This window comes from Cricetulus griseus, chromosome 2, assembly GCF_003668045.3.
Source record: "Cricetulus griseus strain 17A/GY chromosome 2, alternate assembly CriGri-PICRH-1.0, whole genome shotgun sequence".
Lineage (NCBI taxonomy): Eukaryota > Metazoa > Chordata > Mammalia > Rodentia > Cricetidae > Cricetulus > Cricetulus griseus.
The window spans coordinates 192,282,835-192,297,749 of NC_048595.1; the positions used below are offsets into that span (position 1 = coordinate 192,282,835).

The 14,915-nt window shown below is 38.3% G+C and overlaps 1 protein-coding gene across 1 annotated transcript in view; it reads right to left on the reverse strand.

The window, feature by feature from the left end:
- Nucleotides 1-1,808: 1,808 nt before the first annotated feature.
- LOC100761590 (small conductance calcium-activated potassium channel protein 2) overlaps nt 1,809-14,915 on the reverse strand; it is a 127,672-nt gene continuing 114,565 nt past the window's right edge. The window contains exons 7-9 of the mRNA XM_027400851.2: nt 10,458-10,585; nt 4,475-4,544; nt 1,809-2,096 (exon numbers count right to left, since the gene is read on the reverse strand). Coding sequence (XP_027256652.2) covers nt 1,809-2,096; nt 4,475-4,544; nt 10,458-10,585 — 486 coding nt within the window. The remainder of the gene's footprint in view (nt 2,097-4,474; nt 4,545-10,457; nt 10,586-14,915) is intronic.

Sequence of the window (14,915 nt, forward strand, 5' to 3'; positions counted from 1 at the left end):
AGAATATATTCTCTTTTCAAAAATGTTCTCCTTTTTTTCAGTGTTTGTACCAAATATTTGCTATATTCTTGTATGTGATCCAAAATATATAAAAAGGCTGTTTAGTTGCATCTACAAATGAGATCTCTTGATGAGGTAGGATGCTGACATTTGTTTAACTCAGCAGCATGCATCCATAAACAGTGTTCTCATCTGTCCTTTGATATTAAAAGGCTTTCCAGGCATTGTCATCATCCAGCATACACGTAGATTTATCTATCTATCTATCTATCTATCTATCTATCTATCTATCTATCTATCTATCTATCTAAATGAGGCTTGGTTTCTGCCACTCTGGATAGTTAGTAGATAAGTAGGTCTCTTGCAATCTCAAACACCTGTATGTGGTCTTGAGAGATGGTTTATTTTTTTTAAGCTATAGAGATTAGATGTGTAAATTTTTTCTGTTGAACTATGTAAAGCAGATCAAATATATCACTGCAGCTTTTGCCAAAGAAGGAAATAATGCTCACAACTTGCAACACTTCAAATTTGACAGCAGAGGATAGGGTGTGCAATTAGGAGGAGAGTATGAGTGCTTAAACAGACTTTTCTGAAGTAAATAATGCTGAGGATCAGACCAGTGTAAATAGGTTGACTTTGGAGTGTCTAAAAGAGGCTGTAAGTTGTCACAGTGCATTGGCATTTTCACCTCATCTCATTTGTTTCCCTGTAGGGTTTGGGGAAGAATTCTATGTGAGGCACTTCTATGTGTTCACCTCAACCTGCTCTTTCCAAACCTAGTTTCTTCTTATGGTGACTTTGCAGCTTTAACTACCCAGTTCCCTTTCATGCATACTGCTTACAGCCACTCTTGAAACAATTATGGAAAATCTGTGAAATTTACTGTATGTCATTTACTTACACCTCATGTTTTAGTAGATTGTAAGAAGGGACCATATTTAGGTGAGAGGCTGTGTTTTGCTCATACATATTTATTATTCTCATGGCAGTCTACAAACTGATAGGTATTGGCCATATACATGTCTAGCCACATATCTATCTAAGAGTGTACCCTGGGGTTTTCATGGTAAATGAACGAGGAAATCACTAGTTGAGAGCTAAAATTCTGCAACATGAGTTCACAGACAGTGATGTCCCTTGATACTTCTTCATGTTTCTTTGCTTATAAAATAGGAATGAAATAATTATTGAAAATGTCTCTCCCCCTTGTTTGCATATGTCCTAATAAAACTGTCCAACTTTCCATATCATTTGGAAGCACTAAAATATGCTATGAACTTAAAATAAGTTGAGGCCAAATGTTTGTGATATTAATATTTCAGGAAGGAAAATCTTCACAAATCAGGTGGAGAACAATTTAGTCTTTTCATTTCAGGATACACTTTGGAAATCGAAATTATCAATGTGGATCAGATAATAGCTGGTCATTTTACCCTGGAAACAGTGTAAGAACTGAAGTTATAGAGATGGGAAGAGACCAAACAAATATGTGCAGAAATTAACTTTTTTATTATATATCATATACTGTGGTAGTAAAGTTTGTTTGTAGTGCATGAATAAAAAGTTAGTGAAATTACAGGAGGAACAATCTATATAGCAATAATTGGTGCATTCCCTGTGCATCTGAAAGAAAAAAAAAGAGTTTTCACTCATATTTTGGCCTAAAACTTAGTGTTCAGGTTCCCAAGATTCTGACATCAGAACCCGGATAACTCTGATTAGAACCATAGGGGCTTTACAATAAAAGCTAAAATATTGACCATATGATGGCAAAAAGTCTTATTTTGTGGTTAACTTATTCTCTTCTAGCTACTCTCTGATGATGTTGGTGGCGCTGTGGAGGAGGACCGCCTCCTCCTGGACGAGGACCGGGAGCGCTCAGCATTGTAGGTGACATGCTTGTCATAGTTCTCCATCTGAGCCTCAATGAAGTCCCTCTGCTGCTGTCTGATGGTCTGGCTGATGAGCCCAGGGAGGGCATGGATGCTACCAATCAAAGTCTCTAATTTTGTTTCCAGGGTGACGATCCTTTTCTCAAAGTCTTCGCTCCTTTCATTTAAGTCGGAAATCATGTCATACATGATATTCTGGGTCTGGAAAGCAAGATTGAGAAGACACAAACAGAGAGGTAAGAGGCTTAATTACTCTTGCTTCAGAAGCAAACAGTCAACTCTTCAAGCTTTAACACCGGCCTCTTGTTGGTGGACAGGTGTGTCAGCTAACCAAACAGTTTAGGTCACAAAGTAAATTCCAGGTATGCTTAATGCTAAGATGTAAATGAATGATGACAGGCATTAACTGGTTATGATTTAGAAAAAATCACAATGATTTTAGGTGACATAAAGTTAGATGAAAATGTTTCAGTTTAATATTTATGTGGTGATGAATCCTATACAAGTTAGCATATCAAATTCATTTTCAACAGGTGATATTACAACCTGACCAATTTTTATAATAACAGTAAGATTTAAAGAACAAAAATTAGCAGTCAGATGATAGTGAAATGTAATAACATAATGGAAGAGTAGGAATAAATTTTAAGATCAATTGATTTGAGCATGTAACTTAGCAATACTCAAACATTTACTGTCTGAAGTTCCAAATCTCAGACCTCCTTTCACTGGACCTAAAGAACTTTCACAGATAAAATGTGAAATAATATAAACCCTCAATAAGATTGATTGGGGAGGATACTAAGGTACACCTTAGTATACCAGGATACCAGGACTGGGGTGAAGCTCAGTGGTTAAGCACTTGCCTAAGAGGCACAAAGCTCTGAGTGTGGGCTCAGTGTACCACACGAGTAAAAGTTTACAGGTCTCCTTATTGTGGAATGGTCTACTCAGAGCTACATGGTGTGAAGTAGGAATGTGAATGGCTTTCTTGTATGGGAAACTGATATTGTCTTGATCAGAGGGGACCATGAGTCCAAGTCTTACTTATAGTTCCTGAAGTAGTTAAGAAAGCCGCAGGGCTGAGCAGCTCAGAACTAGGAATGGGAAACCGTGGCCAAGAGGAAAGGTTAGAGATGCCACCCTGAGTCTAGTACCATCTTTCCCAAATCTGAGACTCTTTGTGTTGCCCTCTCCTCCTACTTCATTTCTTCCTGTATCTGGTCCAGCTTCACTGGTGCTTAAAGATGTTAATGAACTGACTGAGGAAGTCATTCAGAATAATGACATTTTGTTCTGGTTGAGAACTTCGCTTTTACTATATTCTTGGGAAAACTGAACAACATCCATTCATTGGAGAAATACTAGACTCTTATAGCATGTATCGTCCTGTGGTCAGAGTAAGTATTTTACCTTGTACATACCTTTTGTGTATATGAATAGAACTGGAGAGCAGGTGCATGAGCTCATGTGTGCTAGGCAGGGTAGATTTGTTTCCTACTGTAGTCTTAAAGTATATCCTTACCTTCATACAAACCTTTAGTTTTGAACGTCCAATATTTTTAAGCATTTAACCTAGGAGTGATGCCACACATAAATATCATTTCATGACCTCAAGTGAAAGAAAGCCACATTAATGGAGGATGTCTTCGTCCTGCATGCTTGCACAGTGCACAGCTTGTGTGAATGATGAGTGCTCCCCTGAAGTGAATCACCGAATACTTATCTTGAATATGTTTATCTAGTGTGTGTCACTGATAATGCATAAAGTGAATATCATTTGGAAGTACGATTTAATAAGACTAGGCCAACTGTCTAATTTTCACAGATTATACTTGAAGATTTGGCAAAAACATAATATGATTTATCAAATATAAAACAGGATGTATGTATTGCCTTTGCCAAAGCAATTGTGCTAAAAGGCGGAACACATACATACTTCTATTCTAGAGTCCCCTTTGGAACTAGCTGAACAGGATGGAATGGTTGCATAGTTGATAAATATTCATAGTTTCAGAGTGGCTTTTACTTATGGAGGAACAATAATGAAGCAGATAAATCTTTTAGATATGACAAAGAAATAAAAAACTATTAATATACTTGGTCAAAAAAGAAGCATGATTGTTAAATAACAAAATGGAAAAAAACATAAAAAGTGGGTATAATTTCTTTTAAAATACAAATTTTATTTTAGAATATAATTTCTCAGATTTCAAAAATTCAATCTATATACTTTTATGTTTGCTAAACTATAAGAAAGAAGAGTTCTATTTATCCCAAAATCTCATAGTCACATCCAAGATACAGTTCTGTCCTTCTACAGATAAGGATCATGTCATATCCCACTAAGGTATATTAGGGTATTTCCAGTGTACTACCCCCAGTGGAAAATTAGTATTTGGATGAAGAGCAAATGAACTCAGTATGAGTTTTAGAAAATGCTTCTAAGTTGGATCATCATTTTGGGGTGGTTTGACAGCCTTGTTTGTTAAACTTGTGGTGGCTCCTTCAGAAGTCAACACTCTGCAGTGGCTAATTCCAATGGCTACAATCATGAGGGCTGAGACCCTCAGGATTACCTTTGCCAGATCCACTAGGGTGTTTGCTTGATCATTCAGTTTCCTCTGTTCCATCTTCACACTTCTCAATCTAAAAGACAGAATCTGAAGTCAGAAAGGTCCTCTTGTTTTTCTGGCTATGTGACTGCTTTCAAAGGGGCATGCACAAAATCCACAAGAGCAAAAAACTGCATGGATAATGCCTGGAGTATTTGGGGGTAAAGTCCACACTGGTTATGTATCTGGTACAATGAGAAGCATGCTTCCTCAACACCGCAAAAAGAAAGGAGAGCAAGAGATGAGATGTCCTCAGGACGACTATGTACCAGGTAAGTGGGATTCAGGGAGACTCATCAGGATTTAACCATATGAGAAAAAGCCAAACATTCCTCAAAGCCCCAGTATCATGACAAATAGACATAGGAAGAAAGATGCAAAGCAACTGGAATTTCATCATGTTGGAGCAATGAATACCTTCCTATGCCTACATGACTAGATACAGGTATTAACCCTGTTTAGTCTGAAATGAATTGGGTTAGGCATTTGAACCTGATGAAAACACAGTGATAAGTGAGATTCTTGTTAACAAATCCACTTTTATTCAACCAGCAGCAAGATAACTCAAAACATACACTTTTCTTAATCTGTTTTGCTTGACTTTACCTTAAACTGACATTGAATTTGAACAGAGGCCAGACTGGATTTTTTTTTTTTTTTTGGAGGATCTCTTTTAGCTTTCATTGTAGTTTTTAAAAAAATGACAAAATAGATCTAGTGGGTAGAATATCTATTTTAAGGTTAATTTTAGTTACTTTAAAATGTTCTTGCATATATTTGATTGATGGCCACCAGGCCACTCTTAAAAAGCCATTTTTTTCCTAAATGAAAACTCTTATTTTTATTTATTTAGTACCCCAGTAAATATTTATCCCATTATTCTTATGTTTAAGAAATTAAGACTTTATAAGAGAAAGGCAGGTTACTGTTCTGTAAGCCAGCTATTACAAAGCTGACAAAAAAACCCCAAAAAAAAACAAAAAAAAAGGAATCATTGTCCCTGAGCTATTTTGTGACAAAGGAAAAAATAAAGTGCATATTAATCTCTCTTGGGCTTGATAAGGAATCCTTTACTATATGGCTTCAATGAATGAAGACAGTATTTTATAATTTTTGATTTAAATAGTATATAACTACATAAGAGATATAAAAGATTCACAGGGCAAGATTTTACTGCCAGGGAGATTTTCCTAATGTGTTTGTAGCACTCAGTGATTTTGTCTTGCACCAGGACAGGCAGCATGTAGCTGAGTCTGCTCACAATGAAGATACAGCTCCTACCAGCTAGAGTCTAAATGACATCCACCTATAACAGTCCTAAGCCATCTAAAATGGTTAAGACTTATTGATTAATTGCTGTGTGCTCATTAGGGACTTAATTGGCTCCTTTTGATGTTATTGTAGAGATAGACTAAGTTCTAGTCTGAAAGAAATCTACAAATACATATTTGAATTCAACATATTGTTGACAGAGTTTTCTCTAAGCACCAAGAAAAGTTATAATTCTTCAACTCTACCTTTTAACCTCAGGAAAAATCAAACATTGAGCACCTTGATCATCTGTGGATCAGTGAGGAGTAGGGAAAGTTGCAACATTAGCTGGGGACTCCACTCTCACTGACCCCAATTTGACTTTGTTTCTTCAAGCACAGGATGAAGTGTTAGGTTAGGGCTATCCTCGAGTGCTGGAGGTGTCATAATTGACTTTGAGTGACACCCAAGTAAGTCCTTAATACTAAAACATATGGAAAGACAGCTTTTCCCTTTGATACCATGGATGTCTAGATTATTGCAAGAAATAAGAAAAAAGTCTCAGGCAGGTCCTGTCTTATCTCCACTTCCTGATACCTGCTTACAATATTTTTTTTCCCCAAAGGAAAATGGTGGGTTCCTAGCTCAGCAGTTTCTGGCCTATGGCTAGAATTCAAAACTAGGATTTTAAATAGACCATTGATGGCACCTTTACTACTGTAAATACCTTTTACGAAGGGGAATTATGTCAAACTCTCTTTGAAAGTTTAATAATGCCCAGAATTTGGAGCTCTGGACCAAATACCTCCAGCAATCTGTGAGTAAAGAGAGACTCTCAAAATTTGAAAAACAGGTCAAGTGGAAACTTTTTCAAAAGCACTGGAGTCCTGTGTCCTTCCTCTGGATTTCCAAGCTATGACTGACAGTAGAATTTTGCCCATGGTGTTTATTACTAATCTATGTCAGATGACAGAGCTTTCTAGATTAGTAATAAATCTGATTGATTTGTGAGTGATCTGACCCTGATTGGAATGCCATTAACACTTGGGACTTAAATGGTTTTGTCTTGCCCTCTGATTTCCCTATGGTATGGGTCTACCTTCTTAGACTGCTAGTGATGCTAGACGAGCAGACAGAAAAACCTTGCTCAAGCTGCAGCTGCCGGAATAAAAGGTAACATGCACATGGATAGTACACTTTTTTTCCCACAAAAGATTAAAAAACAGATGTTGATTTCTTCCTTGTGAACTTCACTTATCACAGGAAAATATCATGATTTTGGATCACATTTCCATAGCAGCAATCAGACTACCAAAATTCACAAATAAAGGATCTGCTGGGTGCATGCAGCCAGTAGAAAATTCTGCAAATGTTGAAAGGAACAGCTCACACAACTTACTTCCGAGCTCTATTTTCATTTTGTTGAAATAAAAAAGACAAAACAAAAGAAATGAAACTGTAAAGTATTCCAGAACAAAATAACATAATGTGGTGTTCAGTTGCGCACAGGGGGCTCGATTCATCAGCTGGAAGACCCTGCAGGATCTTGACATTGATTGGCACTATTCAATTCATCACATCCCTTATTGCCACTATACTCTGCCTACCTGAAAGCACTTGGCTTCCTCTTAAACCAGAATTCAGAATGAAGAACGTGCGTAAAGTCATGCTGGCCTCTTCATTCTTGGTGTTCAAGGGAATAATAGGAAACACTTTGGCTTAAAATGATAGATGTGATTCTTTTGAAGGGGGAACATATCTTTTCCATATCAGAGCTATTTGGAATCCCCTCTAATATAAATTATGCACATTAGCTTTCTTGGCTTTAGACAAGTTCGTGTTGATTGATGGATCCATGGTTGAGAGAGAAGAATGAAAAAGTTAAAGCTGCTATCAGAAAAATGGTTGAAAGTTAGAGAGAGAACACTTCATGGCATTGAGTGACAATTCAAAAAGACAAACACATTACTGAAAAGAGGGCACTGGCCTAGAGAGTTTAGCATCATCAAAGGCTAGAGAGGTCACATATTGGGAAAGAGGCCAGAAAGTATGGAAAAGAGAAAGAGCTGAGTTAGAGGGGCCTGGCAGAAGAGGAGAGAGCTGCTAACCTTGCTCTCAGGGAGAAACAGAGAGTAGCCAAAGCCAGACAAGCTCCAGCAAATGACTTGTGAGTTTTTGTCCAACTAGATCTACTTCAGGCAGTGCTGGCAGATGATGCTGAGTGCCCCTGAGTCTGAGCAGTGGGCAGTGAAGGCCTGGCCCTGAGGAATCGAGCCCTGTGTGCTGTCTCTCACGACGTCACTCTACAACTTCCAATATGAAGTTAACATGACAAGTGATCATGCACCAGTAAGTAGAATAATCTAGCCAAACCCAAGTACTCTGCTGTAATTGTTCATAAACTTTAAGTATTCTCCACAGCAAAGGAAACCCAGAACCCCCCCTCCCAACCAGCAAACCCCCAACTGACTTATGAAACAATTCTGAACATAATTGAATGGCATCAAACTCATCTGCTTTAGACGTACACATTGCATTAAAAAAGGCAAGAAAAAGATGATACTAGGAAAAGTCTGATGGAAGCAGAAGAATAATAAGGGGTGGCATGTCACACTATCTGTCACACTACCCAGAGCAGCGAGCTGAAGAGCTCCATGTAAACTCCTCCCATGTGTCCTTCCAATCAGGCTGACATGCCCTCTAGGACAAATTTTGCCATTTCTTTTGGACAGTTCATAAAATCAGCTTCCTTGTACAGAGATTTTTTTTTTTAGTAATACTTTGTTTAAAAAAGAAACAGCAAAGCTAAAAGATTTTGCAGCAAATAACAGAATATTATCCCATATTAGTCTGGATGTACTTATAACTCAAAGCACATGACAACATAGATTAAATAGCCACCATATCCACACAGTTACAGAACTGCATTATATGATCTATTGGTGCATGCTTTGGATGCTTTTTATTTAAAAGTTTATCAAAAAGGTAAATCAAATATGACTAGGTTTTCGGTATTTTCACCAATAGGCACACAAAATGAAACATGGTCATAACACACATACATACTCACTCCTACTTCATCTCCTACCCTTTACCTTTGGTTGTGTCTTCTATCACAATCAAACAAAATAGCCTACCAAAATATATTAAAAGTACAAAAATGATCTCCATGGTTTGCTGCGATTGCTTATATTCATGTTGAAGGGCTTTAGAGGGTACACTTTTTCTAATGGGCTATTTCCAGGTAAGTCCTCTGACACAGTGGCCATCTAGATGGGGAACACAGGAAGAACTTCAGTATCTCTTGGGGCCTTACTCTCCAGTATTGGGAATGAAAGGAACGCCACCATCCGGGCTGGTGTTTCTGGGTTGGCTTTGAGCCAGATAAGTAAGAACTCCAAGAGGGAAGCCGAGACCTTGCTTTGTGAGCCAGCTCTAACACAATTCTCCTCTGTGTTACCCCAGACTTTAAAAAGCATAATTTAAAAATTCTAGCCCTGTCATTTCCTTGCATGGTGGGGGACGGGGGGGTGGTGGTTGGGAGGGATTGTGTGCCTAGTGGAGTCACAGAGTTAGAGGAGAAATACCATCCCCTTCTAAGGAAAGTGCGTTGGTGGCAATAAGGAGCATGAGTGAGTGGCTGTGAGCAGTAATGATAAACTAGTCTACCATATGTGCAAAGCTTTCACTGTTTTAATTCCAGAGTTACTTGGGTTTCAGTCCCATAGAAGTATGTGCATGAGCATCGTTACAGGCACATTATAGACTTCTCGGGATCCTAGTTAAGCAGGGCAGAGGCTGGACCAGTGAAAGGTGGGAAGATGAAAGTCTACGGATCCCTCAAAGAAGGTTAGTAGTACCATGCTGCCTATGAATTAACTAAATGTGTAAAATAAAAATCCCAGACTCAAAGCTTTCTTGTCTATTGTACTGGCCAGGTCTGAGAAGGCCAATCACGTGGCACAGCCAAAGACCTAATATTTACCCACATCACCATTGTTACCCTGGTATGTCTCACAAAGAAAGTCACTTTCCTGAGTCACAAATCTAACCATGAAGAAAGGACATGAAGAACAAGTGTGTCTGTTGTCACAGGGGATACCCACATGAGCAACACTTATAGTGAAGACAATGTTAGCCTGGAAAAGTCTGTTTTTCAGTCATCATTGAATTTATCTTAAAAGACTCTAGTGATTATATAACAAAGACATGCATAAAGGGCTTACGTCAGCCTAATAAAAGTAACTTAATAAGATAATATTGAACTATACCAACTCTAAACTCTATATTGTGTTATATAAAGATGTTTGCTGGCATATGAAAATCCAGATGGATAATATAATGTGTCCTTCCCAGTCCCCAAGATTCTATAGTGGATACAAGCTGAACATTTCCAGTCCAAACTATATAAATAAATACATTAATTAAATATAAGTCTAACAGAAACTATGGCCTCTGTAACAGAAATCATGGCCTCCAAAGAGAAAGCTATTTTGGTTAACACAGGATTTTTAGTTGTAAGAGGAACTAAACTTGTCTCTGGGCTCCATTATCAGTTTTTCAGATGTCTCCTGGAAGCAAATAGAACAGTGCTTTTTTTCTTTCCTTCCCTCACAAAGGACTGGCCAGCAAGCACAAGAATCAAAAGCCCAGGCTAAGAAGAAAGAACAAGATAGAAATGAAAACAGGTACTTACTGATGAATAGCTTGCAAGAATTTCCGTTGATGCTTTCTTACTTTTGCGTGGTCGATCTTTTTCACTAGCTTTGTGTTTTTGTAGATTAACCACGTTTCCCTGAGTACATTGGCGGCTGCGTTTTTCACCTGTTTAGAAAACACAAGAAAAGCAGTCACTGCATCTTCAAGCAGGCACCCTGCACTCATTCAAGGTTGTGTTTTTCATCCCAAGAACCATAGTGAACTGGAGCTTTAGAAACTGCTACTCAAATTGGTTTTTCTGGTATATCTGCCTTCATGCAGGGATTTATGTCTGTCTAGGAACACTTGAGTGGAATATTAGGGATATACTTCTGACCTCTTTCTATGTTACACTCTACCTGCTCTAACAAGAAACTTTTTTTTTTTAATTCAACATCTCACTTAAAGAGAATTCAGAGATGCTGAATTTTCCACTTAGATGGCAACTCTTCTTGCCATTCTCTTTATTTCCCCAGAGGAGGGCAAAGTGCCAAATAACAAGGTTAATCTTGTCTTTTGTAAGCTCACCCAGTCTCTCTGGCTGTGTAGTGTAGCCAAGGCATGTTTCCATGGCTGAAAGTGTGAGTTCATCCCATGCACATAAGGTCCCAGAATAACAGTGGTTTATTTGCGTGTTAGCACACTTTCACTTGTAGGGATGTTATCATGATTTCATGGGGAAATTAAACAGGTTGCATTTCAAACAGGTAGACAGATGTGAAAAAATGAAGTAACTGCATCTGATGAAGGCTTGCTTTCTGATTAAAATCTCCAGAGGCCATGGGAACTGATATCTGATTAAAATTTTAGAGACCTTGGGAATTGATAAAGGCCAAGGCAGGGTAGATCTCCTCTGCCTGACTCCACCATGGGACCTGGAAAGACAGATTTCTTCAGCTAATCGGCTGGTTACTTATCCTATGAGTTTTCCCATTTAATAAATACCCTTGAGTGAAGAAAAGCCACAGGCTGGTTGGGCTCAAGGTGGAAAAAGACAACTAAGGATAGGCAGTGATGGAGGAAGAGTAGAATGCAGGCTAAAACTGAGAAATGGGTCTTGAGTCTGAGTCAGGTCCAGTGCCTGGTGAGCCTGTTGGAATTTGATTTTCTCTAACATGAGTGTGTTAGAGATGGCAATAACTAAAAGTCCTATTACCTCATGTTTATAATAAAAGGTTGTCATAGAATTGCACTATGACTATGGTGGTAAATTTACAGCTATAGCTTTCTACTTTTGCAAAGAAATGTCACATTTCAGTATTAATGGTACTGAAACCTTTTCTTCTCGAGTGAAATTGTACTGTTAAAACCAATTTTAAGAAAATGTCTGGTTGCTTGCAGAAAAAATGAGTTTGCACATGATCATGGTTGTTACACACTTCCATAGGATGTTTCCTCAAAGTAAAAGGAAAACAACAGGAAGAGATGGAGAGTATGGCCAGGAGTCAAAGTGACACCCACCCACCTCCCCTCTCTTCAGGAAAGTTAAAAAGACTGGAAGCCAAACCTTGGGTCTTTCCAAAGGTAAAGAAATTGGTGCAGTGCAAGAGGTGGAGGTTGGAACATTCTGATTTCACAGAGCATGGGGAAGGAAGAGGTGTCTAGCAGTCTCTGCTGGGGACTGTTCCTATGAGAAGAGGAACTCCCAACTCTGAGTGGCAGTGGAAACCTGGACAATCGATGAGCAGCCCTGGTATATGTCCTCCCTGGTTTTATCTGTAGAAGTGACCATACAGGAACTAATGTCCAAACTAGTTATGAAGATTTAACATGGGGGACATGTCTCCAACTGGGACATGACCCTAGCATTAAACAAAGCAAACTGATTTTGTATAGGTTCCCGTCTACAAAGTGAAAACTCCAAATTTCTTTTAAATTCTACTAACTTTTGAAAAGGGTGGCTTCCTGTTTCTTGGATGCTTTTAAATGATTATTTCCCATTGGGATTGTAGGGACACAGAGAATCTCAATTCAGGGTAGAATGGGTCAATGATGCCCTGGAAACCTTATGTTTCAGGATCTGTGTTCCCTATGCCATCATTACAGCTGACAAGCTTAAATGAAACTTAACCCAGACATTTCCTTTAAAAAATGTTGAAACATGTGAACTGATTTAAAAGTACCTTCTCTCCTATTCCCTAATGAAGTCTTTAAAAAGATATTTATTACTGCTTTAACTGTTGCTTTTCAACATGAAAACTACAGAGCAATATGTGCCAGAATTAAACCACAGAACAAAAATCCAAATTCTGCCTGCGACTGAGATGTTTCCACCTGTGGCTCTTCTTGTCCTTGTTAGGGCTGAGAGAAATGGGATAGTAAGCAGACAGATTTGAAAGCACCTGGGGGAACTGGACCAAACTGATGCTCAAACATCCTAGAATCCAGAGAACCACCAGTGCACACATTCCCTATCATTCAGGTAAGCAGGAAGCTGATTTGGAGGAACCCATCCTCAGAGAAGATCTGTGCCATACTGTCTAATTGTGTAACCTTTGCCCCACTGACCTCCTTCCTGAGGTTTTATAAAGCCCTAAAGGCAGGGGTTCATGTCACTAATCTCTGTCCATTTTTGTTAAATGCTTTGGACATAACTGGTGTTAAACGTGGCTGTGGTGTTAAGTGGGCATCATGGGATACATAATTTGTACATAGACATGTCTAATCATGAATAATCAATAATATATCCTCAATAATCAATCATATATCCTCATATGCATTACACACAACCCAAAGGATTCTTGTGATTAAGAAGAATATTGAGATCTACAGAGCAACTCTAAGCTATTCCCAAGAGGAAATCCAGTAATTCTACAGCCAATTAAGAACACAGTTTTGTAGGAGAATGTTTAATAGTAGGATCCACGGTAGTGAGAAATAGCAAAGTAAGGGAAGGGAGGAGAAAGATCTCCAGGGCATTTGTCTCCTCCTTACTGTGCCTTATCTCAACATATGCTGAACTAAAGGAAAGTTGAAACCTTTCTCTGTCTTCCTAATGTCCATGATTAATTGAAACACTTCATTGGAGAATCTTTGAAAGCCACACTCATGATTAGGTATTTGATATTGCTCAATCAAAGGCTATAAGAGAAATGGCAGTGGCAATGACACTTGCCTGGGTGCTTTTATATGACTCCCCAATGTGTAAAAGTCACCCAATATCACATTCCTGTTTCCCAGATAATATAAAACTATAAATAATAAGTGTGGTACTGCATTTATTTATTTATTTATTGCAGTACAGGACATCAAAAACCACTCATGTCAAAAAGAAAACAAAAACCACTCATGCCATGGCTTTGAAAATCTGGTCTCTTCCTGTCTCAGTAACTTTTCATCTGAATAACCTACTAGCAGCTCACAGTTTTGGCTAGGCTGGCTGGCTAGAAAGCTCACTCTAGGGATCCACCTCTATCTGCTACCATTGCTGGGGTTTCAGGCACCCACAGACAAACTTGGCTTTTTATTTGGTCATGGGATACTAACTTGCACAGCAAGGGCTCCCAGCCACTGAGCCACCACCCCCATCTCTGTTCTTGTCTTTCTAAGTCACATAACAACTTTAAAGATGAAGTAAATTGTCACAGAATGAACACTCTTGATGCTGGTACACAATGAATAGTATGTTTTGTTTGGGAATGTAGTCATGCAGAGAAATGATTTTTGTATAAAACCATTCCCCTTGATATGAGCACACAGTAAATACTTTTTCATCACCATTGTTTGTCTCAGTAAGACACAGACTGGAAAGGTTAAAGATCTACATGTATTGCTGGGAGAATATCTTTTCAACACTCCTGTTGCTTTTTCTTTAGAGCCATGTTCAGATTTCAGAATGTTTATGACTATACTCCCTGCTAACCACTCGGGGTGCAAATTCTCTGCTGTGGGGTGTGTGAGGGTATACTTGTATTTCTCTCTCAACAATATATAGTCCTCTTGACTTTGTACTAGGATGTCTTTGTCCTTATTAAACCTTATTTTCCCCCAGACAACATCAATGAGTGTGAAATTCTTACTTGAAGTTAAACTTTTAGATGGTTTCCACTTAGAAATTCCATAAACAACCAACCTAAGTATATTCCAAGTAAATGATAGTCATTAAGTTGATGACTTTGTATAAAATCTTGAATAGATGAATATTAGAGGGCTTGTTCACATATTGTGCCAAGTACTCACATGAGGTAAGTATCAATTGCAAAGTAGTTCCACTTCTAAGAAACAGTGGCAAGAAAACATTATTAAAGTCAATGGGTATCTTGTTGAATGCATGTTTTGAAAATTGAACAGCCTTTGAGTCAAGAAGCAACAAGACTCTCTCTGCAACATCACCTCCACTATAGCGCTTATTTAATTCCTGAGAAAAATATAATATTTATGGTAAAATAGCATAGGTTATGAAAGACTTTATAGAAACACCCCTTTAATATGGTAAAGCTTGTGCCTCTTAACACAA